The sequence below is a fragment of the Lissotriton helveticus genome, chromosome 6 (genome assembly GCF_964261635.1).
Source record: "Lissotriton helveticus chromosome 6, aLisHel1.1, whole genome shotgun sequence".
In the NCBI taxonomy this organism is placed as follows: domain Eukaryota; kingdom Metazoa; phylum Chordata; class Amphibia; order Caudata; family Salamandridae; genus Lissotriton; species Lissotriton helveticus.
The window spans coordinates 2,034,366,219-2,034,392,228 of record NC_136067.1 but is presented as its reverse complement, the minus strand read 5'-3'; the positions used below and the strand labels follow the sequence as shown (position 1 = coordinate 2,034,392,228).

General features: G+C 48.9%; 1 protein-coding gene across 8 annotated transcripts in view; it reads right to left on the bottom strand.

Annotated features, from left to right (window-relative positions):
* The window catches only part of DTNB (dystrobrevin beta), a 1,143,128-nt gene that overhangs the window by 781,171 nt on the left and 335,947 nt on the right, over nt 1-26,010 (bottom strand). For all 8 annotated transcript variants that reach the window (XR_013596287.1, XM_078650028.1, XM_078650030.1 and 5 more), the window contains exon 5: nt 4,592-4,805. Coding sequence is in view for 7 of the 8 variants with exons in the window: in XM_078650028.1 (XP_078506154.1) it covers nt 4,592-4,805 (214 nt within the window). In the remaining variant the exon portion in view is untranslated. The remainder of the gene's footprint in view (nt 1-4,591; nt 4,806-26,010) is intronic.

The window sequence follows — 26,010 nt, the reverse complement described above, 5'->3', positions numbered from 1 at the left end:
CAGCCTTCCTTCACGGAAGCTAGGGAAGATCCGTCACATCCTCCGCCAGACGATCTCGCGATCGCACACGTCTCTCCGTCAGATTGCCCGGGTGGTGGGGCTACTGTCTTCCTCCATCCAGGCAATCTTTCCTGGGCCCCTGCACTACCGAGCCCTTCAACGCCTCAAGGCGCATCACCTTCGACGGGGCCTGACGTACGATCAAGTGGTTCCCCTATCGGACGAGGTGAAGGAAGAAATGCATTGGTGGCTCACGCATATGGAGGCCTGGAACGGCAGAGCGATTTTCGGTCCTGTCCCAGACTTGGTGATAGAATCCGACGCCAGCCGTGCAGGCTGGGGCGCTCGCTGTGGAGAGTTTTCTACAGGCGGCGCCTGGTCATCCGAGGAGCAAGAGCTCCATATCAACTGTCTGGAGCTATTGGCCGGGTCCTTCGCGGTCCAATGCTGGACCAAGGACACAGTTTGTTCTTGTGTCTTGCTTCGCATGGACAATATCTCAGCGGTGAGATATGTCAACCATCTGGGAGGCCCTCGATCCAAAGCCCTTTCGGACTTGGCGAAGGTTTTCTGGAATTGGTGCCTGGCGCGCCAGGTGTCGGTGACGGCGGAATACTTGCCGGGTCACGACAACCGGGTGGCGGATTGGCATTCCCGATATCTGAGGGACTCCAGTCAATGGAAACTCGATCCACAGGTGTTCAAGTGGCTGGACGATACCTGGGGCCCGTTCTCAGTGGACATCTTTGCGTCCCGTCTGGACTTCCAGCTTCCACGTTTCTTCAGCTGGAGGCCGGACCCTCTAGCAGAAGCCACAGATGCCTTCCTCCAGGACTGGAGCAGAGAGAAGTCGTACGCGTTTCCCCCGTTCTCGATGATACTGAGAGCGGCGGCCCATCTCCGCCGCCAACAGGCGGATGTGGTAATGGTGACCCCCTGGTGGAGGTCGCAAGTGTGGTTTCCGGTTCTTCTGGAACTTTCTTGGGATTCTCCAATCCTACTCCCCCGGTTTCCGCGGCTTCTTCTCAGCGCGGACGGGGAACTCCATCATCTGCTCACTCAGAGCTCTCTTCACCTCATGGCATGGAGACTTTCGGGCGACGTTGGTCGCTCCCGGGCCTTTCGAGACCAGCTGAAGATTTCCTCTCGAAGGCCTGGGCAGGCAGCACGACAAAGCGTTATCGCTCTGCCTGGAATAAGTGGTCCCGCTGGTGTCTTCGAAGACACTTGGATCCCTTGGTCGCAGGCGTCGTTCCTGCATTGAACTATCTGGCGGAGTCGGCCGCGGCAGGTCTGGCTTATCGCACCCTCAATGCGATGCGATCAGCGATCTCGGCGGGCCATCAGCCAGTGGAGGGAGCACCTCTAGGAGAGCATCCTTTTGTTTGTCGCCTACTGCGGGGTGTTCGCCTATCTTTGCCTCCAGAACCGCGTTATTCGGTTCTTTGGGATGTTAACCTAGTGCTGAATCTGTTGTTGTCGTGGCCGTCGAATAAGTATCTGTCCTTGAAGGAACTTTCGGCGAAGTTGGCTATGCTCTTATGTCTGATTTCATGCAGACGAGTATCGGATGTTCGTGCCTTGGATGTCACGGCGAGGGTTTTTTCCCCTGACGGGGTGATTTTTACCTTGGGGCGTCGCACGAAGTGTGCTTCAAGGTCAATTTCTTATCCATGCTTCGCGGACTCACCCAAACTGTGTGTGGTTCAGTGTTTAAAGGTCTATGAGGACCTAACCTTGGAACTTCGCCCTCCGGGCGAGCGACAGCTGCTAATCGCGCTGCGTAAGCCACACAAGGCTGTCTCTTCTCCCACCATCGCCAGATGGGTACGGTGGATCATGCAGGAAGCAGGCATTGACACGAAACAGTTCGGTGCGCATTCAGCTAGAGGGGCCATGGCCTCGAAAGCTTTTTCTGTAGGTGCCAGATTAGAGGATCTGATGAGAGCTGCGGATTGGTCTTCGGACTCCACCTTTAAGAGGTTTTACTTCAAACCAGTGATTGATATTGCCCATTTAGTGGTAAGTAAGCTTTAAACTAGCATAATCTGAAGCCTCCGGTCCTGACATAGAATCGAAATTTGCCTAGCAGTGTAACGGTAAGTTTCAATTCTATTAAGGACACGGAGGCGAGATTTATCCCTCCCGGTCTCCGGTGGAGATTACCCGCCCGTACTGCAGTAAGTACTCAGTTTTCCAGTCTCATGTGGATGTAACTTGATGATGTGGACTTTACGTGATTTGGATGCCCTTTCACTGCTGATGCTGTGGCAATTTTTTCTTCATAGGAAATGAGGGTGCCAAGCAGGACCAGTGATGACATAGCGTGCCTCGCGCGAAGAAAGAGGAAGTGGTCATGAGAGGGACGTCCTATCTAGCTGCGGTGGAGACTAAGAAAGGACTATATTATGGATTGCCTAATGTGACTCATGGGAGTTGTAGTTAATGGACATTTCTTTCGGTTTTGCCCATATCCTTGGTTCTAAGGTAGGGCTGTTGTTATTTGGTTTATTTTTTGGCTGCTGTGACTTTTGTAATAAAGCAGTGGAGAAGGTACAAAAGCATAATCTGAAGCCTCCGTGTCCTTAATAGAATTGAAACTTACCGTTACACTGCTAGGCAAATTTCGATTCACCAGAGGTGAAGCATGATTTCCCAAACACAATCAATCTATGTACTTGTAGGAGTCCTTTGCAGCAGTCTGCACCAGCTGAGCAGAGCTGTCCCAACCTGTGGCCCCAAAGCCCATGCTCCAACCTGTGGTCCCGCTGCCTCTTTCAAGCCATTGGGTATGGCTCAGATGTGTAATGAAGCGAGTGCGGGAGGAGTCACCACTGGTGCTCCAATCAGTGCTGTAAGCCTCATCTTGGCTGGAGGGGAGCCAATGATCAAAGGTGGGGTGAAGAGCTGTCCGCTATGCTAGTGGCGCGAGCTGACTCCTACAGCACTCGCTTCAATCAATCAATGCTGGCACCTCGGTTGTTCTGGAGAAGGATTTACTGCATCTGTTTAATGTATCAATGCATTCGCCTTACTATACAGATTTCTAAGACAATAAATTATGTAATTATGGAAACAAGAAAAAAAGGACCCACAAGCATACCATTGCCATACATCTCATAGACTTCTGGTACCCAGGGTTTTTGTGACCTTTCCAGATAATCACTTGGTTTTCAGCTGCTTAAAGCCGATGCCTCCATGTACAGAAGGCTTCCTTGAGGGCCAGCAGTTCCAGCTTGTATACTGTGTACTGCTACTTGGCTCCAGTCAGGGTACGAGATTAGCATGCAGTAGAATGCCAAGTGGTTCTGGTTAGATAGAAAAAAGATAGGGAAAAAAACCTGAAACCTTCAGCCTGAGACCACATCAACCAATCCAAAATCCTTTCATGAACACAATGCCAGTGCGTCTACAAACACCATGTCAGGGGGTCCCAGCAGGCAAGTTAAGAGGAAATCTATGGAAAGATAGGGTTGCGCTGAAAGCACACAGCATTTTAAATCTTCTGTTAAGCCACACCCCTGATATATATTTAATTTCAAGTCCAACAAGTCCTTTTTCTTCACTGCAACATAAGATGCCTCGGTGTTCTTCCGCACTCCTTGTTTTCATGTTTAGGTCAGCCTCTGAGGGACTTTCAATATTAGTCTGACCTGTCAAGCTTGGCTACCTACTGGCTCTACCTCCACCCGATTCCATTCCCATCCCTGTAGCAGCTTCTACATTTCAAAAATCTTCACTCCATCTGCTTATCCATTTGATGAAGGTCTGCTCTCCCTACTCACCCAGAGTAGGGTGCCTAGGGAGAAATAGCAAAGAACCATGCAGCACAGAGGGTGCACTCTTTCTGCCGATGGTGCTACCTAGTTTGAACTCTTCTGCGTTGCGCCACCACTAATCGCAGCAATAGCTCGCCCAAAGGCACTCGCTCTGCCACGCTGGCAAATCAAATCTATCAAGGACAAACAGCCAGCTGAACCACTTCATCTGGCACTGAAGTCTGAAAAAGAGCGTGCAAACCAGAATTCCAGAAAGCCCACATTGCAAGCTAAATTAAATCTTAAAAAGGAATGCCTAAGAGAACAATTCATTTTAAAATCAGAGATCTGGACAAACAGCTCACCAGCCAGTGCACTGCCGGCACTAATTCAGCTCCAGGGCCCTACTTTTTCATAAAAAACAAAAATACAAAATGTTTTCTATAATGTAAATAGGACTTCTATCTGCTAGCCAATCAAGGACTCCATCCCTGTGAAAGAGCACAATTCCGTAGTTTCATCTTGGACCGAGGCCTAAATCACATAATCAGACTAGAAAAAAAGGGGTACCAGTTCAGATACACACCAGTGCGGTGGAAGGTGATGTGCTGCCTATGACATGCACTTGGGAGAGTAGAACTGGGTGCAAAAACACTCCCAATACAGCTGTGAAGCAGGTTCTCGTCCCACCATTAGGAGACGTGGCACTCAAAAGTTGGGAACGGAAGAGAGCCAGGACTTGGAAGTAATCTACAACAGTGCGATAACATTTGTTTAGTTGTAACTATTTTACATGGATGTGTTTCCAGACAGTTACATCGATAGTTACTAGCCTGTCATAAGCAGCTATCATGAAGTTGAGAAGAAGACTGATGGACTGATCCACGCTGATTTGGTGTGTAGACGGAAGGCGCTTATTTAGCTGGTAGTAGATGGATGAAATGATAGTTTCCAGGCGAGATACATTAATCTCTGTGTTGTGATCCAGAGTGTTAAGGCCATTATCTCTGAAGGCTTCAATCATATTCCAGATATCAACAAGGTGGACTGAAAGAAAGCAAGATAAAATGGGCTCATTATTTAAGAGAGGCATACAAAGCATTACAATTACTGAAGCATTCAATTTGAGGCACAATCATCATTGATCCTAATCATTACTATAGCATGGAATATCAAGAACTACGGAAATTGAACCCTGTATAAACTGCAAACACTCAACACCAGATTTCAGGTTTAACGCCTGATAGGTTTTGAATGAATCTCTAGTGAGGGCAATACCATTAGCACTGGGTGAAGTATGCACGGAGTGGACAATGCAGCCAACCCTTGCAGTATTTGGATAATGCCTTTATAGAAGATCTGATCTGCAGATAAAAGGGCTATTTCCCAATGTTTTTTAGAGGTCTTATGTTATGCTTTGTAAATTCAACGGTTCAATGCCAGCCTTAGGGATAATCCAATTGACTACTACACAAATACATGCTATATTTAGAAAACCAGCAAGTTCCATAAGCATTGGCCAATTTTTAGACAATTCATCAATACCTTTCCACCGTCAATCAGTTTCATCCACTGCTACTGCGAAGAATCCTTCCATCTGCATGTATTATTGCATGTAAAGATGACCATGCAACTACAACGCACATGAAGAAATTGACAGTGTGCCATATGTCAATTCTCTTAAACGAACACTCCCTATTCAGTCTGAATCCCTTCCACTGTATCATGCAAAAAGTTATGCATTCCCATATCAGCAACTATTTCAGCTTCAACTACACATTGGTTACAAATTTACAAAGCATTCAGGGAGGGCATGAAGCACGGCAGGGGAAACACACCACCCATCAACTAATATTGGTTTGTTCAGGGTCATTCCTATCAAACAATATACAAAACACAAGTTTAAAACAATAACAAAACATTTTCCACTAGGACAAGAGGTTAAAACTACAAAGGAATAAATGTGTACACTTGCTGGAGAAGAAGGAAAACAGGGCGCCAAGTTAACAGCTCAAAGGCTCGCATAAAAGCTCCAATAGGCGAGCATTCACATTTGGAGGCAGGGACGTCAAGAACCTACACAAGGGAATTTGCAGAGGATGTTGAAGGGTTTGATATGATCAGACTCCAATATGGTCTTCTCAAGGTAAATTAAGGGTGTGGACCTAAGGGTTCGGATATGTATCAAAATAGTTAGAGAAGGGACCGAAGAAAGAAACAAAGAGAAAATGGCTCAGTGAGGTCATGGCAAACCTTCCAACCAAAAGATCCCTCTATCAAGGAGATGTGCAGTCAAAGTCCTCCTCCTATGTATGAAGGAAACAAGATCTTACCTCTTTAAGGAAACACACAATCTAAACTGCTCAAAAGAAGAAACATGAAGCACATTATGGATGAGCCAAAGAAGCATCGTCAGGTTTCAATAGGTCTTTGCATGTGGACTGTAGTATCAATTGACTGAAACGTGTCCTGTCACGGAGAGTCTAAAATTCCTCAAGTCATCAAACCTGAAGTGAAACCGGTCAGTAAAGATGGCAAAATAATAAAGCAACCTGAAGAAAACATTCTGAAAATGCAGAGAAGATTCTGAAGACCTGTTATCATCTTGAAAGTAGAAGGGAAATATTTTGGACAAGATCTCAAGATTTGCACAAGTTTTAAACAAAAAAAGTACAGAAAACTGCAAATGTATTGAGGGATTATGCACTTTGATATTGCCAACACTTGCACTTTGAATAAGCACCCCTTCTAGTAGTTTTAGTTTAACTGGGCTTTGAGGACCAAAGAATTAAGCTTTCCACAGCCCTTGAAATTGGTTCTGTGTGTCCAGACTTTCAGACATATTTTCTCAAAATGCAGAGAGGGGTAGTGGTTCAATTAGGGCCCTTAAATGTATGATTCTGTATCATAATAGAGGCGGCAAACAGATAGACATTTACTTGTGGGCAAAGGGCTAGGGAGCGGGTAATGGTTTGCCAACCTGCCCTGAACACCTGGTCCCACGTTTGTGACACAAATAATTGTAGGCCTGTCATTCACTCTCAAAGTACTGAACAAAACTATCAGTTGTGAAATCCTGAAAAGAACACACGTTTGTGTGTCTGCAGTATGCAGGTTTAAAAAAAAGTCGAATGAGATTATTACCCAGGGTTTCCTTAAACAATACTTGGTTTTAAACGCAATTAAGACTTGTGGTGTTAGTATTCTCTAAGGCAGTCACTTAGCTATAGACTGGGTAACAAGAAGACTGATATGAATGGCAGATGTGAACAGGTTAGTAGTGAGCGAGATGAAAGGAAGGCAGCAATATCAGTGGCGTATATCCCAAACTTGGTTACGATCTGATTCTTAAGGAAAAACTGCTGAGTTTGACAGAATTTGCAGAGGTTAACTGAATGCCATGCTGTGACTGCCTAAGAATTTCTAATGAAAAATGAGAGAGAGGATTTGGTCAAGGAAAATTTGAAATGTGGCTGTGCCCCAAGTGGGATTGCCAAACGTTAACTTTTAGACTTTGCACTTGGGGTTGTAACAAGTGAAGCACATCCCAAGTCACTTTTCTTTCTTTTTTATAGGTCTATGGATATATTATGAAGAAACGTTAAAAGATTAGTTCTTCCATTCTGAGGTGAAATACGTAACACATTAGAAAAACACTGCTAACACATTATCCTATCATTTACTTAAGAGGACAAATATAAGAGAAATATCCAACAAAAACAGATAAACTGGTGGATGAGCAGCTAAACTCAAACTCAGTTGGAGGAGAATACTGAAAAGAAAAAAATTATTATACCTCTACCGTTATGACAAACACCACCCTCAAGTCTATTCTGAAGAGAAAGAGAGAGCACCAAACAAACAGTTAACCGCATGCGTGCGGGCGGAATTCCGCTCGTACGCTGAGATATTCTAAAGCGCATGTTACGTGACGAGCTGGGCTCGTCATCAGCGTAGCAGGAGGCTACCTCATGACGAGCCCAGCTCGTCATCAGCGTCGAAGGGGTTAAGTTGAACGACCCAGGAAAAGTTACAAAAGCTATTGGGGAGTCAGGGTAGTCATAAGCAATGAAGAGATCAAGATGTATTGGTTATCAAGGGACAAAAACATTTGCCAACTACTAACCGAGCCAAGGTAAATCTGAAGATGTACAGACAGACGCCTAGCCCCAAGTTTATAGGCAAACATTAATAAAGTTTCTTGGTGAAAGTAAATGTTAAGATGATAACAGGTGTTATACAAGAGCATTTAGGACTCTTTACCCTTTTTTTTTAATTTAGGGAGGATATCTTAGGACTTAGAGAAAAGGACCAGCTTTAAAGATTGCAAGGGTATCAAAAGGGCTACAGATGGAACTGGAGAAAACAAAACATTTGAGGTCAAGCAAACCTAAAAAACAATTAAAATATGCCTAGCAGGGTTTTTCAAAGCCCATTTTATTAAATGTTCAAACAACTATTGTTACCTGGGAATATTTCCCAAGTGTATCCTTCTCGACATTTGAGTAACCGACTACATAAACAGTAGGATATTAACTAAAGCACCTAAAAGCACAAATAATAAACCAAGAAAATCAGCAAATCAAAATTTTGAAACAATGTTTCAGTGAGAAGATATGTTCAATTTCCTAAACCTAATGGTTGCTGATGACTTTCTCCCCAGACTCCAGGAATCCCAGCCATCTGTCTCAACACATATCCAGTTTGGACAAGTGGTTACTAGCAAAATTCACCCACCATTGAAACCACCAACATGCGAGGAATTTGAGATAAAGCTATCTAGATATATTTCCAAAGAACAAGCCACCACCTCCAGATTTGCCCTCAACCCCAGGTTGAGCTCAGTCATCTCGCCCTTCCCTCACCAATGAGTTGCTATGCTCGAAATCCCAGAAGAAAATACTGTATTTCTCTGTCGATAACACTCAGTTTTTGAAGGAATAGGACTGTGGACTTCACTACAAATGCCAAAGCCATGAATGTCTTCTTCACCTGCTCCTTCAACTTCAGTCTCATCTCTGTAGACCTGCTCACATCCAGGAATATTAGATCTAGTACACTCTGTGCAGGACTTTCTGTTGTACCCTGTTCAAGATCCAGTATATGACCAATCAGTTTCCTAAAGCGTAAGACTAATAAAGGACCACAATGCTCACCTTGAGACAGAAAAACTTTGATTTCTCGTCAATGTAAATTTCACATAGACTTCCACAGGGATAAATATTGTGGCATTCAACAATGTGCAACTGGAAACCTTCCAGCTCCATACCATACTATGGCACCCACAACTGTTTTCACACAGCGAAGACCTGAGGATCTACAGATAAGGGAACAATTATCTGCTGTAAGCTAAGAAGTCTGGGTCATCAATTGCCACATCATTTGCTACCACCAGTCAGTTTTAATCCCAAACACATGAGTAAAATACCCAGTAATCTATAAACCTCAAAGAACTCACTCGCAAACAGCACAGCCAAAATAATAAAATACAATTTAGCTTAGCCCGCAGGTAAAGAAGAACATAGATGTAGGTCTGTAAGATGTAGCGAGTCCAGGCCACAGTAAAACCTGACACTATTAGATGATTATTGAATAAAATAGCCAACCTACAGGAACCAGCTAACTACAGACCGATGCCCAACCAGCCTTTCTACTGGCAAAATCATGAAAGATGTGGTTCCACAATAGCTGCCAATATTCATGGAACCTAATCAGATTTTGCATTACAAATGATCTGGGATTAGGTCAGGAAGAGGGATGGATACAACAATGGTTTATTTAAGGCAAACTGTCATTCTCCATGGATGCAAAGTGCTCACAAATTCTATTCCTCTTTGACATATCCACATACTAGGACACATAGGATCATAATATATGTTTGAAACACCTACAGAAATCGGCTGAAAACAATTTTCCCAATGACACAAATTCTTCTTGTCGAATCTTACTCCGCATATGAAAGTCGGATTCCCCATTGTCAATGAAAACCATCTCAGGCACAGGGATCTTCATGGTTGTCAATTTTTATTCAACACGTTCAAAGCCACTGTTGCAGCTAATCTCCATCTACCAATTACATTTCCAAATGCACACAAGAGATAAGCAACTAAGGGCCATATGTAGGTAAATGGAGAATACCGAATCCTTAATACCGAATTTTACCGAATTGGTATTAAGAATTCGGTAAACGCGATGTAGATAAAAATTCGTAAAAGTTTACCGATTCGTTAAAATTCGGTATTAAATACCAAATCTGAACGAATCGGTAAAAAAAAAAAAAATAACTAAAGTCAAATACCGAATCGGTGTTACAGAATCCATTACCGATTCGGTAAATACCGATTCGGTAATTCAAAAAATCGTAATTTGTTGAATCAGCCAAACCTGATTCACCCAATTACCTCCCAAACAGGAAGTGGCCACACCCAGCCAGGTGAACAGGACCTGGAGCTCACTGTGAGGCAGGCAGGCAGGCAGGTGAGCTGAGAAGCCAGCAGCAACACAGCCACACAGCCACAAGCAAGACTGAAAAACTACATAACAAGCATTGAAATGGCAAGCCAGGACAGGGAGAAGGAGGGAGGCGACAGAAAAAGAAAACTGAAGTTCAGTGACAAGGAGCTGGAGGTCCTGATCCAGGATGTCAGCCAAGAGCACCACAAGCTATTTGGAGCCCAGTCCCACCAAGTCCCAGAGTCACAGAAGAGGCAAATCTGGAGTGGCATTCGGGACAAAATCAATGCCATAGGTGTGACCCAGCGCACCATAGAGGACATCAGGAAGAGGTGGTACGACCTCAGGAAGACTGCAAAACTGAGGATGGCAGAGAGACAGAGGCAGGCTGGCAAAACAGGTGGAGGTAAAAACCGAGCCCCAGCACCAACACCACTTGAACTGATGGTGGAGTCCACCATCCAGCCGGAGAGTGTGAGTGGCGTGGGAGACGCAGACAGCTCCGCCAGAGCAGCAAGAAAACAAGGTAAGAAGCATGCCCAGCATGCTGTGCTACCCCCTCCCCAACCCCAATCCCCATAGTGGCAAAGGGGCTCCCACTCCACCCCATCTCTTACTGGTTACCTGCAATGCATTATGGGTGATGTAGTCAGAGGGAACTCATGAATAGGAGAGTCAGGCTAGCAAACACAATAGCATGGTAAAATAATTGGCTATGTCAGGACAACCACTGTGCTCTGTAGGCATGTTGTTTAATGTAATTCCATTGCAGACAGAGCATTGAGTATATCTACATTTGTGTCATTACAGGCGAGTCATCTCGCAGTGCAGCAGAGTGCAACAGAGCTAAGTCAGCCAGGCCAGAGGGGAGGCAAAATGAAGATGTCAGCATGCCTGCAGGGACCACAAGCTCTGCGCCATCACAGCCATCTATTCCTCCACCACAGCCATCACCACAGCGCCAGGGAAGGCCGCAATCCCCTCTCACACAGTCCCCACTGCGAAGATCACCAACACCCCCACCACCACAGTCAGGCAGGAGGCATGCCGTGGCCACCCTCCAGCAGATGGAGGAGTCAGAGGAGGAGGGCATAGTGGGTGAACAAAGTCCCATAGGAGAAAGATTCAACAGGGAGAGGGCTGGTTCTGCATCCGAGGGCGCCCACATCTCATCAAGACGCCGCAGGGCAAGGCCGGACAGTCCAGAAGCATCCAAGCAGGGTGACAGTGTGTTTAATGGACTGGAAGGCAACATGCTGAACGTCCAGCGCCTGCAATGGAGGGAGATGAAGTCAATGCACAGGGAGGTGGCACACATCAACAAGCATATGCACAGGATGGAGAAGGGCATCAGTGCTATGGGGGAGAACTTGCGTGCGGGAATGGAGAGAGTAGCTACCTCGGTGGACAACCTCTGCAGCCAGCTTGAGCAGGACCGTCTTGGCAGGCGCGGGGAGAGACAGAGGCTCCAGGCCTATACCAAGTCGGTGAACCGGCTGGCCACTGCAACATCACTGATGTGCCGCAGGTCCATCGCCATGCAGGAGGAGATGGCGCATTGCAGCAGGGATGTGGCCAGGGGGATGGTGTCCATGACCTCAGTGCTAGAGCTCATGCAGAATGCTGGGGTGGCCACAATGGAAGGGGGGGGGGGCAGTGAGGAGGCTACCAGCCGTGGTAGCATTACGCCCTCACCCACCGAGTGCAGAAGGCGTAGTGAACGCAACGTGGCTGCACAGGAACAGTCCAACACACCAGACAGTGTCGATAGGGAACGTGCACGTGCAGCACGTGGACGCAGGAAGTAAAGACCTATGGCTGTTTCCATGCATGAGATGGGTGATGTAACCCTTGTCCAATTGGACATTGCTCACAATACTGGAGGTGTGCCTAATAAACACATTAACATGTAACTGTAACTGGCTCTGTGTCGTTACTCACTCAGAAATAGTTTGACGTAATCTCTGCCCGTCTCTGTCTCCCATCATGTTCAATTGCAACACCAGCTGCGCAGGGCTCTGGCTGAGGGTTGTCCTCGTCCTCTGAGTCAGTTAGTTCCACTGCTGTTCCTTTTTTTGTGGCCAGATTGTGTAGCATTCCACATGTAGCAATTATCTTGCAACATTTGATGGGGCTGTACAGACGTGCACCTCCAGTTTTGTGGAGGCAACGGAATCTGCTTTTGAGCAATCCAAATGTGCGCTCCACCACGTTGAGTGTGCTCCTATGTGCCACATTGTATCTCCTCTCCCTTGGGGTGGTTGGGTTGAGATATGGTGTGAGGAGATAAGGCCGGAGGGCATATGCGCTGTCACCTATGTACAGAAGTAAGTGGCATTAATTTGTGTGACCAACAGCTTGAGCCAGGGTGTACATCAGGGTGTGTCACATTGACTTACCTAGTATGTATCCGTCTCCAAATTCACCAGCAAGCAGACGTGTATGGATGCCACTGTTCCGGAAGATGTACGAGTCGTGGCTACTCCCGGGGAATTTGGCCACGATGTCAGTTATAATGTACTTGGTATTACATATCACCTGCACATTGATGGAGTGGGTGGATTTGCGGTTTCTGTATATGTATTCACTTGCTGCAGGTGGGCAGATGGGTATATGGGTCCCATCGATGCAGCCAATTACGTGTGGGAACTGTGCAAGTTGGTAGAACTCCAGCTTGGTCCTCTGCAGCTACGCCTGTGTACTGGGGAAGGAAATGTAATGTTCCATTCTGTCCATCATGGCATCTAGGAAGGTGTTGAAGAAACGGGATAGACAGCTCTGTGACACTCCACACACTGCAGCTATCACACCCTGGAAACTTCCTGATGCAAGGAGGTGCAGGCAGCAGAGTACCTGGACATGGGTGGGGATAGCGTGGGCCCTTGGTGTCTGATGCTCCAGATAGGGTTTTAGGTCCCGTATTAGGTCCAGGATGGTTTCTGGGTGCAGTCTGTATCTTTCATGGATTTCAGGTTCTGTCAATTGGAACAATGTGATGCGTAGTCTGTACACCCGCTCTTCACGTCTCCAGATCCTCACTCCTGCTGCTCTCAAGCGTAGCCGCCTTGCAATGAGGTACAGGGCCGCCATTGTGTTCACACAGATGCATTTTGGGCCTGTTTTTATGCACTGCACCTGATTACCACATGCTCTTGAAACGTGGTAAATACCGAATCGTTATTACCGAATCTGGTCATGTTCGGTATTAACGAGGTTTGCTACATCGCATTTTTGGGGGTTTTACCGATTCGTTAATTCCGATTCGGTATTCATTGTTTCGGTATTTTTTAAATCGGTAAATAAGGAATCGGTAATTTTTTACCGATTCGTTAATATCGATTCGATTCGGTATTACGTACATCTCACATGGCTAAATACCGGTCGGTAACGCCGAAAACGGGCCATTTTCGGTGTTACCGACCGGTATTTGGCCACCTACATATGGCCCTATATGTATGTGTGCACAGTAACAATGATCAGAGAGTGGACGTCACCAGCTGCCAAAAACGCATTCACTGATGGAAGATGGTCAGCTGCCTTTGCTTGACTGGGTCAAAAACTGAAATACCTTGAGTTGGAGATCAAGATCATCTTAGAGACATCCCTCCATTCAATTAGCTGGAGAAACGAGAGGCCACGCCTACTCATAAAAAGTAGGTGCAACACCTTGGAGTTTGGTTTGGCTTTTTTGTTTGTCCTCATATCTTAACTGTAACCAAAGATATACATTTCTTTCTCATGTTGCTGAAAAGGATACTCTTGCTATTATAGCTCCCTCACCTAAATGAGTTAACAAAAGCCTTGGTAGTATTATTAACGTCTTGGTACTGAAACCCTCCCTTGATTAAAAATCAATATGGTGCAGCCACCACTAATGTTATGAGCACGTTAAAAGTTGGGCAAGATGGCCAATGATAAGGAAAGGCAACTGTACTAATGTGGCTTTGGCTTGGAAAGCGCAACAGATCTACTCTCCTTTGCTCACCCTGATTGAGACTGATCAGAGGAGGTGGCCAATTTTTCAAGTACCGGCAATTCGGGGAATCGTTGTCAGGTGTGCCCTGCAGCCAATGAGAGAAGACGGGTCGTATGCACGCCGGCGGTAGAGAATCTCTTGTGTATACGGGCCTCAAGGTTGCAGCATTCTTATATTGCTTCATGGGCCGCTGTGTGTGAGCTTGAAGAGGCAGTGAAAGATGGATAGTACAACTCCAGTCTAGTAATTACTCGAGGGTGGGGGGGTATTCACGTGAATTAAAATAAAATTAGGTGCCCTATGCCCAATCTTGCTGCAGTTCAGTCAGTCAATGAGGCCGAGTTAAATGGAGGAAAGGAAGGGGAAGTGGGGGGGGGGACTGCGTAAGAATCGCGATAAGCAGGACGGTGATGTCCGCAAGAGTCTGGAGTCAAGGATTGACTTTGTGGGGTAAATGCAGGGCAAGCTCGTAGGAGATGATTCCCTGGCATGCTGATATAAATTAACCAGTAACCTTCAGCGTGGGCCATACTAAAATGTGTTATGTGTTACTATCAAATATGGGACAGTATAATATAGGTCACCGTACTGCAAAGGCGGAATGCATGCACCACAGGTGGATGGGTATGGGTTGTTTTATTTTACAGAAGGGATTGAGACCATGTTACAGGCAGATGTTGTGATAAACTCCACATGTGAAAGAAAAATGCGACAATAAGTTGACTAACTGCCTAATCAAGACCATGGACATTTGGCCAACAGATGATGGGAATTGTGGTAAAGGAGTCAGACAGGCTACACACATCTGGATAATTAAACAGGTTCAAGAACAGATACACCTAGTGAGTCTATGGAGTTTGCGAAACAAATGTCCTGTCATTAAGACGGTAAAAGTCTTTAAAAAACAAAACTACCTTTTGAAAAAACACAAAGATACATGTAAAATAGAAGTGCTTTGATCTGATCCTTCTTACCTCTACAAACGGAAAAACAAATGCTATTCCAGAGAGAGTTGACTCAAATCAGGCGGTATATGAACAAGTACAGCTAACATTTTAAAGGAGGAGGGAAGAGCACTGTGGCATATTGTTTGGTTACCCAGATGAGATAGACCGACTAACATGTACAACATAGTCATGAAAAAAAGGCGTCACCGATTTCCTTAACTATATATACCAATCTATTGCATTACCCATTTTTTCCCAGCAATGAATAAGAGATGCTTTAGTCACCAGAGGGGGGAGACTTCTGACAAATCCACTAATCATCTAACCAAGATCTTTGGCCAATGCAAGATGAGGTTTGAGATAGAGGAGTCACAGAAGCTAGACCACCTGCAGATCAGGCAATGCCTAATTAACTACAAATTACGAGCAAAAGAAAGCAAAGATTCTATGGATTTTGAGTATTTCCAAAGTCCTGGTCTACAATGAAAGTGACAGTATCTAGACAGTACAAACCTAATCACACCACAATCATTAATAAACCAAACTGACATTGAAAAATTGAGAAGGGTTTAGGTTTCAAAATTGATGACAGGATAGACTCTGGAGAGACATGCCCAAATCTGTAGTCAATACAATATTCAGAGGAAACAAACAATAATAATTTTGTGTGTTATATTACTGAGGAAAAACTGCAGAAAATGCTCCTAAACGTAGAATACTTTTGTGTTCATTATGTGCAAGCCCCATACATTTTGGAAAGTTGCCCAAGGGAAGTTCAAAGTGATAATAGACATTTGGTTCAAGAGAGTGGGATCAGAAGCTACAGTTCTTTGCTCAAGAGATATTAACGTGGCAAAATAGAGCAGAAAGACACTGTGGCTTCTACTGTGAGCAGCTAACAAACTTGCAGAAAGACCAATACAGACTAAATATGGAAAAGTCATAATGGGCGTGAAGGAATCAATTAGATTCTGGAACAAACTCCCCCTATCGGCAATTGGAATAGTGGCCGTGGCGAGAATGGTGATGCTCCCCGCTGTTTGTATGTACTCCAGAACTCCTTCTGCAGCATCCCGAAGTCCACTTTTGATACCCTGAATAGACTCCCAATCTCATTGGTATGGGCCGGGGGACGCAGCAGGGTTAAACTTATAACACTAAAGCTGAACATGGACTTGGGGTATTGGGGCACCCAGACTTCAGTCTGTACTACCTTGCTGGATTATTGAAATTTGTGGCACAGTGGTGCATTGAAGACTGCACTGTTAAAAAAAGTTACTGGGGGAATGTTGCAGCTTGACAAAATTGCCAAGTTACCTCATGAAGGGATCACAGGCCCCTAAAGACTGCCCACACATAATACGACGGGTGGCGGAGACCTGGGAGCAGGCAGGTACCTTGGTCGTTCGAAGGGCCCCCTATGCCAAAGCACTCCCACTTCAGTGGCTACAGGGTTATGGACATTACAAAGTGGTATGTAGGGGGATGTACGACAGCAGGAGACATGTATTCAAATGAGACCTTCTTAATGTTTGAAGGGACTAGGGAATGGTTCCAATTGCCAGATGGACATCATTTTTTGCATTATGCAAAAATATTGTGCATGGTCAGCAAGATATGGACCTCGTTTCCAGACGCGCCAAATGAATCTCACACACTGGCATTGTTACTCGACCCAGAGTCCACCAGAGTACTCATTTCCACGTATATACAAAACCTTGAAAGAAAATTGCTGGGTCGACATGTCCATAGTAAGAGACAGGTGGGAGTCGGACTTACCTTCCCCACTTACTGAGAGAAAATGGACAAAGACATTAGCACAGGTGTGTGGGGTAGCCAGTAATGCTCGATACAAACTCACCCAGTTTCACTACCTGCGCGGCACACGGAAAGATTAAGGGATTGACAAAGATATAATTGTCAATTACGGTCCATCAACGACAAACTGTACCCTGTATATGGCGACAGCATAATATGATCCCTACGCAATTTCATGAATAAAGAAAGTAAAAAAAAATTGCAGTTATGTATCAGATATTGACTTAATCTGCCCCAGCCCGCCCGCGCAAGGACACTCTTGAGTATTAGTGTGCGTTACAAATTTGCTATATCATATCATATGTAGTACCTATTTTACCATTAGGTTGGTATATATTTATGCGATCTTATTACAATTGAAAAAATAGGTCATTGGTTGTGGGATACTAGAAGTACATTTTCCAATAACTGGAGCATTCTAATAGAGTACATAGCAAAGGACGGCTAGTAAGTGACATCCCATCCGAGACTAAGAGCTCAGAAGCGCTTTGACATTGATTGGAGGGCGGAGTTGAAAGTCCGAAGGTTTGAAGGGGAGGGTGTTTGTTCTACTAGAAAAAAGATTGAAAATCTGTAAAACATTAGGAAATGGAGGCAAATGAACAACATGCTGGCAAACTGGAGTGGGTGGGCTGGAGAAACCAGAGGGTGACTACTTTTCATCCTCAAAAGTATTTTCTAGGGGGGCGTGGCTTAGCGGGCGATCATGGCGGACGTGGCTTCCTAGAGCTCCCGCCGGCCCGACGATTATCCTAACATTTCTCCTGGCCCCCGGACCCGAAAAGCACATCACGGCTGGGGCACAGGTAGCGGACGACTCAGGGTGCCATCCGGTGCCGGGACTGGCGTGCCGTGACCTTTCCAGGCGGTGTGGCGAGCTGGAGCAGCGGGCGGCCTAGTGCCGGTCAGTCAAGCCGGGGCCTCGATTTTGGCGCACCCGGACCGGAGAGCTCGTCCTGGGTCCGCGGCGCCGCTTTCTTGCCACGATCCGGCGCTGCCTGCGGCGGGCGAGCCACCACGGGCTCCCCTGCCTTTCCACGCCGAGCAGACGAGGAGGGCTTGTGCTGGCGAGCGCATCGGAGGAGCTGCGGCCTACCTGGCCTTGGAGGAGCCGGGGCCTCGAGTTTGGCGGCCCCCGCCCGGAGTCATCTACACAGATCCTTGGCCCGGAGGTGCAGGCGCCTGGGAGCCCCGGGGACCGAGGGGCCAGTGGTGCGCCCTGCCTGGCCTGATGTCTTCCCCGATCCGGGGGTCGCCGGAGCTGTGACCGGGGGCCCTGTAGACTGGCCTGGAGGGGCCCGTGCCGCATTGGGGGTGCCGGGTGACCCGGAGTGGACCTGGTGCCGACCCGCGGCGGGACCCGACGAACAGTGAGTGTTGGCCCCCCCCCCACAAATGGTGATGTGGTGACTGCTGAGGGACGCTGTGCTCGGGGGGGGGGGGGTCTTTGGGGGCCCGGCCCGGATTGCCAGACCGGAGGAATCCCCTGGCTGCCGTTGGGGCACGCGGAATACACCGGAGCAAGCTGACATAAAGGGAGAGGTGCCCCGGGCGAGGCTTGCACGCGCTGGTGCCGACCCACGGCGGGACCCGACGAACAGTGAGTGTGGGCCCCCCCCCCCCACAAATGGTGATGTGGTGAGCGCCGCGTCCACTTTGGTGTGCTGGGACAGATTTCACGGTGCTGGCTGGTGAGGTGGACGGATGGTGCATAGACGACGCTGCATAGTGCTGTTCAGTGGGGCTCACGTACACGCCTGGAGGGACGAGCCTACTGTCCGAGTGGTGCCTGGAAGTCTTCCACAGACGGTCCGCGACGAACTGTGAGTGCCCCCCCCTCTCCTCCTCCCCCCTGGTGGACCTGCGTTGAGGCGCCGCGACAAGACGTGTGGCCCGAGGGGTGATCAGGGCTATCCAGCTTGGAGACCAGAGTGCCTACCCTGCATCGTTTCCTGCTGTGGTCACGAGTGAGGTGTGGGGTGGCCAGGACGCCCCAGTGTCTTGAAACTATACTTGAAACTATACTGGCTCGCAGGTCCTGGGTGCGGTCCGAACAGAGATCTTGGAGGCCCTGAGCAAGTGACGGGGCTGTCCTGTTAGCGTTCCAGCCGGGGCTGGCCGCCCGGAGTGTGGCTGCGGTGCCCGTGATCTGGGGGTGCTCATTGGGGACGGCGTTCAGGCCCTGACGGTGTTTCCTTGGCCCACAGAGTGGACACTGCTGTTGAATTATTGTCGACGAGGGACCCACCGCAGTGGCTGAGAGGCCCTCTTCCCTACCACTAACCATGACGAGAGGTGGGGGCGGCACTGGTTCTGCCAAGCATGGGCCGATTGATAAATTCACGGGACCCGGTGGGGGATCCGGGGCCTCCGGGGGTGGCCAGGGCACAGGTCCTGATAATGCGGCCCTAATGGCCGCCATTACGCAATCCAGAGACATGCTTTATGCCAAAATAGGTGCGGTTGGAGCCGATGTCATGCTGCTGCGTCAAGATCTCCGCAATGCTGTGGCCCGCATCACCGAAACCGAGACTCGGATTACCGGGGTGGAAGATGATGTGGTGACCCTAAAGAAAAAAGTGGAGGACATGGCCAGGATTCAAAAGGGGCTGGCACTCCGGGTCGAAGATGCGGAAGGGAGGGCGCGAAGGAACAATCTGCGCTTTGTGGGATTTCCAGAGGATTGTGAGAAGGGGTCCATGGATGTGTTCTTGACGCACTGGTTGGAGAGTTGGCTTCCCCCGGACGTTCTATCACGCTGCTTTGTAGTGGAACGCGCCCATAGGGCCCTGGCGCAGAAACCGCCGGCGGGAGAGCGACCACGTCCAGTCATCGCCAAGATCCTCAACTTTCATGACCGGGACGTTATTCTTAGGGAAGCAAGAGCGAAGGAGGACTTGTCGTTCGAGGGTCACAGGATTATGATTTTCCCGGACTATACCAGGCTGGTGCAGCAGCAGCGCCGATCCTTCCAAGATGCGAAAGCCAAGTTACGTGGACTGAAAATTCAGTATTCACTGTTGTACCCTGCTCGTCTGCGTGTTGTATTTCATTCCAAGACCCACTTCTTTGACACCCCGGAGGCGGTGTTTAACTGGACGGATGAGACTGTCAGGATCCGACCGAATGCCCAGCCGGGCCTGAACTCCGGAGCATCGCGTGGGTCATCGCCGGAGAGAGGCGAATCCTCCAGCAGGAGCAGGAGACGCGGGAAGTCTAGGTCGCGGCGCCGCTCCCAATCCGGGGGTGACCTGCTGGATGGTGCACAGTCGGATACTGCTCAGTCTGGGACTGGGACCTGAGGATCGTAGGGCCCCCTCTTGTCTCCTGAGCGTCATTCGACTCTCGCCTTGGCTGGTGGCCATAGGGGTGACACTACTGCTTGATGGGCTGGCGCATGGTGTGGAGTGGCCTAGGCCGTGGCTGGACACACAGGGGGGGGGCGTGATGTTTGTAGTAGTTCTGTCCCGCTGCGCTTAAGCGGTGGGCCACATGTGAGTAATGGGGTTCGGGGTGCTGACTCATGGGCGGCCTACTCCTCCCGTGTTCGAGGGGGGCCCTAAGGGGAGGTACAGTTAGTTGGGGTGTGTGAGGGGATCCATTGGCCTGGGGGGCTTTGGGCACTCTGTTTTGGGCCCGGGGCTCTCTATGCCGCGACAGGTACTTCACTGTTTCATGAGGTATAGGGGTGGGGGAGGGGGGATAGGCGGGGGTTTGGTAGTTGGGGATGTTGTGCTGGGGAACGGAGTGGGGGGGGGTGCAGGGTAGTTGAGTGGGGATGCACGTGATTTTTGCTGCTGTGATTTTTGTGCTGCAAGGTGCTTGGGCTAGGTCCGAGGGTTTCCAGATGCTCTCCCACGAGACTATGGGTGATTCCCCGGAGACGGCGCCTGTTAGTGGCTCCATGAGGATTCTTAGTTGGAATGTTAGGGGAATGCTGGACAAAATTAAAAGGGGAGCAGTACTGCGCTGGGGTAAGAGGGACTCGGCGGATGTCATGTTGTTGCAGGAAACACATATGTTAGGGACGAAGGTACTGAGTCTACAACGTTTTGGTTATACCCAGGTGTTCCATGCAGGCTTTACCAGAGGGTCGAGAGGGGTGGCTGTCCTCATTCATCGACGCTTGTCTTATACTCACGAGCGCCATTGGCTTGATCCCCAGGGTCGGTTTGTGTTTGTCAGGGGCATGATTGGTGTGGAACCTGTGGTGTTCGGCAGTGTGTATGCTCCCCCTCCCCTGCAGTGGTCTCTGGCGGAGCGCCTGTTTGAATTGTGGGCCGATATCCCGGACTGCCTGGCTGTAATAGGGGGTGACTGGAATGATGTGATGGATGTGAGTCTGGACAGGCAGAGAATGCAGGTGGCCGCGGGGGCGCCTACCCCTACACGTCTGAGAGCGATGAGCGATGGGCTAGGTTGGGTGGATGCATGGCGACATCTACATGCCAGGACACGTGAATACACGTATGTGTCGGCAGTGCATGGCTCCTTTTCCCGGTTGGACTGTGTGTTTGTACCCGGGGCCTTCCTCGATAGGGTGAAGCAGGCCGTGATCCAACCTCGAGGATTGTCGGACCATTCCCCAGTCGCAGTGCGGATTGCACTGTGTAAATCCCATCAGCCGTTCCGTTGGCGGATGTCTTCGTGGCATCTCCAACGGACAGAATATACGACCCACATGTGCGGTGCGATAGCCCAATATTGGCGGGAGAATTTGACCGAAGGCATGGACAGCGTGACGGTCTGGGAGGCCATGAAACCCACGCTGCGGGGCGTGGACATCGCCTGGTGTGCTGCCGCCCGTCGGAAGCGTCAGGAGGCCACTGTAGCGGCTGCGGCTGCGGTGAGAGCTTTGGAGGGGCAGTGTAGTGGAGATGCAGGCGATGTGGCGCTCAGGCTACTTCTCCAGGCACAGCGATCCTATGCTTCGATCCTGCTGGACGAGGCTCGGCAAGCCTGGCTGGCCACGCGGAGTAGGGTGTACCAGTGGGGTGACAAATCATGCACTATGCTCCACTGACTGTGTCAGCAAACTCTACAGCCGATCTCTCTGCCGGGCCTTACCGACGGGGAGGGGATTGCCATGACGGACCCTGCTGCGCTTGCGACGAGTTTTGCCGACTATTATAGGGTACAATACGCTTCGCGTGATTGTCTCCCGCTGGAGGCAATTGACAAATTCATAGCTGACCTCCCCCCCCGGGTGATATCGGATGAGGCCAGGACAGCTCTAGACCTTCCCCTGTCGGCGGAGGAACTGGGCGACGCGCTAGGACAACTTAACACGGGCAAGGCGCCTGGACCGAGTGGCTTTCCCAGTGAATTCTACAAGAAATTTCATTTGCAGCTGGGACCGCACTATCGGCAGGCTTTGGAGGCGGCGCGGGAGGGTGGTAGCTTGCCGGATGACTGGCGTCAGGCTGAAATAGTGGTGTTCCTGAAACCGGGCAGGCCCCCTGACAGACACGAGTCGTATCGCCCGATTTCCCTTATTAATTTTGAGGCCAAATTATTGGCTAAGGCGTTGGCGAATCGTCTTCTCCCGTATGTTGCAGAGCTGGTCCACCCGGATCAGGCGGGCTTTATGCCGGGCAGAGCGACAAGGCACAATATCAGACGGGCACAGGTGGCGGTGGGTGCGATGGGGGCGACTGGGGAGCGGGCGGCGCTCCTACTGGCAGACATCGACAGAGCGTTTGATTCTGTCAGCTGGACGTACCTCTTTGCTCTGTTACCACGCCTCAACTTAGGTCCGGTTTTTGTCTCGTATGTCAAACTGTTGTACACCGACATCACAGCCTCGGTACGTGTCTCGGGCGCCATTTCGGAGAAATTCCCGATTGCTAGGGGGACCCGGCAGGGGTGCCCCCTGTCCCCGTATCTCTTTGCGCTAGTCATGGAGCCGCTGGCTGCCTGGGTGCGCGTTGACGCGCAGCTTCGTGGCTTTGTATGGAGTGCGAGCCTCACGGACAGAATCGCACTGTATGCGGATGATGTTCTTTTCTTTTTGACAGACCTTGATCGTTCAGGCCCGCGTATTTTGGAGATAATGCGCATTTTCGGGGACGTCTCGGGACTCTACCTTAACCCGCGTAAATCGACTCTCTGGATACTAGGGGGCCGGCGCGAAGTGTCTCCTTGGGCAGTGGATCTGCAGGTGGCGATTGGTGGCCTGAAATATCTCGGAGTCTTCCTGTCGGAGTCTGCCGATATTGCGTGGGAGCGTAACATACAACCGGTGTGGGACAGGGTTCAATCCGACGTCAAAACGTGGTCGCGCATGCCTCTGAATATCTATGGCAGATCTGCTATTTTTAAGATGGTGGCCCTCCCTAGACTGCTATATCAGCTACAAAACCATCCGTACAGAGTGGACCCGCAGTGGTTCCGGCGTGTAAACTCCTTATTGGGCCGGTTTCTGTGGGCCGGGGGTGCTTCTAGGGTGGCACTGCGGACCTGCTTTTTGTCCACATACTGTGGAGGTCTCGCGACCTCTGACATATTGTCCTACTATCAAGCCTCTCATTTGCTGGTCTTAAATGAGTGGTGGTACGGTGGCCGTGACGATCCGGCGTATGCCCTAGAACATTTTCTGATGGGAGATGCCACGCTCCATACCCTCTTGTATTCGGCAAGGCGGCGGAAGTCGCTGCCGCATGCGACTCAAGTGGTCTTCCTGATATGGAGGCAGGCACTGCGTCGAATGGGCTGGTGGGGACGGCTGACGGCCGAAACTCCGCTGTGGAACAACGGGCGGCTCCCTGCACTGGCTTCCCTGCAGGGGTTTGGTGGCTGGGATTCCATAGGGATCTCGTCGCTTGGTCATATACTTACCGGGACTACCCTTAAATCCTTTGAAGCGCTCAGCGCCGAATTTGCGATGCCCAAGACCCAGTTTTTTAAGTACCTACAGCTTCGTCATGCTCTGGCGCCGAGTCTGGTGGAGCTGGACCAGCTTCCAGACTTTAGCCCCGTGGAGGCTAAGCTTTTCATGGGAGACCTAGGGGATAAAAAAGTCTCGAAAATCTACCAAACACTGGTCGCTCACTGCTCCTCTTCCCTGGTGTCGCTGAAGGCCTCTTGGGAGGTGGATGTTGGTCCGCTGGATGAGGATGACTGGAGAGAGGCGTTGGAGTCCCCCCGGGGCGCAGCTATAGCAGTGCGGCTGCGATTCATACAATATAAATACTTACATCGGACCTATTACACTAGAGAGAGACTGTGGAGGGCGGGCCTGATTGCTTCCCCTGATTGCCTGCGCTGTGGGGCTGAGAGAGGCACATTGGTGCACACTGTGTGGTCGTGTGTGGGCCTGGTCCGGTTCTGGGGTGGAGTGTGGGACTGCCTGTCGGAGGTGCTGGGATGGGAGCTACCTCGTACACCTAGGTTGGGTCTTCTTCATATCCTGGATCAAGTGGGTGGTAACATTTATAAGCGCCATCTCCTTCTGTTAGGCCTTGTTGTGGCCAAGAGGGATCTGGCGAGGGCCTGGAAGAGTGACCGCGCCCCCCCGCTTAACGCTTGGAAGGCGGGCTTAGACTTCCTCATGGGGCTGGAAAAGCCAGTGTTTGAAGCCAGGGGCTGCCCTCGGAAACATTACAAGATCTGGAAGCGGTGGGCGGACTATAGAGACCTGACATTGGATCCTCCCGCTGAAACGGATGATGCTCTGTCCGATGATTGAGACCTCGGGGCCAGGAAAGTTCCAAGACACCTAGTGTGTTTCCTCTTGTATACTGCAGCTGATTGTGATCACGTGCATCGGGTTAGGGTGGGATAAGGGGTGGGTAGTTGGGACTGTTGCAGTTGTGGGGGGGATAATGGGGCGGGTAGGGGTTAGTCAAAGGTTTGAGCCATACGTATATTCTGCTGTAATTTGCATATTGACGTGCTCTCCTGCTCTTGGAGAGCTGTACACTTGATTTGCTTGAACTTCTAATAAATACGGTTTTGAAAAAAAAAAAAGTATTTTCTAAACTTTCAGGCAAAAAAATAACAGCGACAACAAAAAAGTGCTTTTGGTGCACATTTTCCTTTGGTGATGTAACCGGAGACTCTAGGAATCCCAGATTCATTCTCAGATAATAGTTTATGGCTGCATTTTAAATTGGAGGTGCTCAATATGTTTATTGACATGTCAGTACTAATATAATTAAAAAAGGAATATTATAGATATACGGAGAAGAATAAAAGAAGATGAAAGCACTGCAGAGTAAACTTAGAGAAAATGGATAGGAGCCTTAGCAATATGGGAAGATAAAGAGCATTAGGCATTCTGATAAGCAGTGGAAAAGCACTGTGGTAAAAAATAGAAAGTATTATGGTAAGAACTGTCATCACAATCTGTCCTACGAGAGGAATGCCATTAGTATGACTATGGCAATCAGGGACTTAACTCAGTCTCAGGATTTTGCGGTGCTTGGTCAGGGAGAAGCTTGGGAAAACTTCTGTTCCACCAGTCGTTGATGGTGGGTGGATTTGGGGATTGAAGTTTGCAGTGACTAGGTAGAGTGATCAACAAAAATATTATGCAGGAGCCTGGTACTGGTGTCATTAAAGGGTGAGTTCTCACTGAGATTGTTGCACAGTAGTTGTGCCAGACTTGTATGGGTCAAGAGGCTTATGACCTGCTGTACACCCAGAAATGATTGTTGAGGTTTGGATCAGAATGAGAGCATATGCTGTTGTGTGTCGATTTAGATACCCGTACATAGGTTTCCTGAATCATGTCCTTATATAGGCACAATTCGTATTGCCCTCATTTAGGCATAAAATCCCAGTCCTTATTTAGGCATTTGCCATGCAATCACAATGCAGGCATGGTCACCTACATCCGTCCATCCCACGTCACAACGAGTTCGAAGAAACCAGACCCATAAGCCATTGTTACATTCCTTGCTTGGATTATTGTTTTCTCCAACAACTCATTTATTATGCATGAACCGCTACACCCTAAGGGTTCATTCAGGACATCTTCCTCTGCCCAACGTTACGTCAATGCTAGCATTTCTAAGTACCTTCCAGGTATAAATATACCTTCACTTACCATGGCACA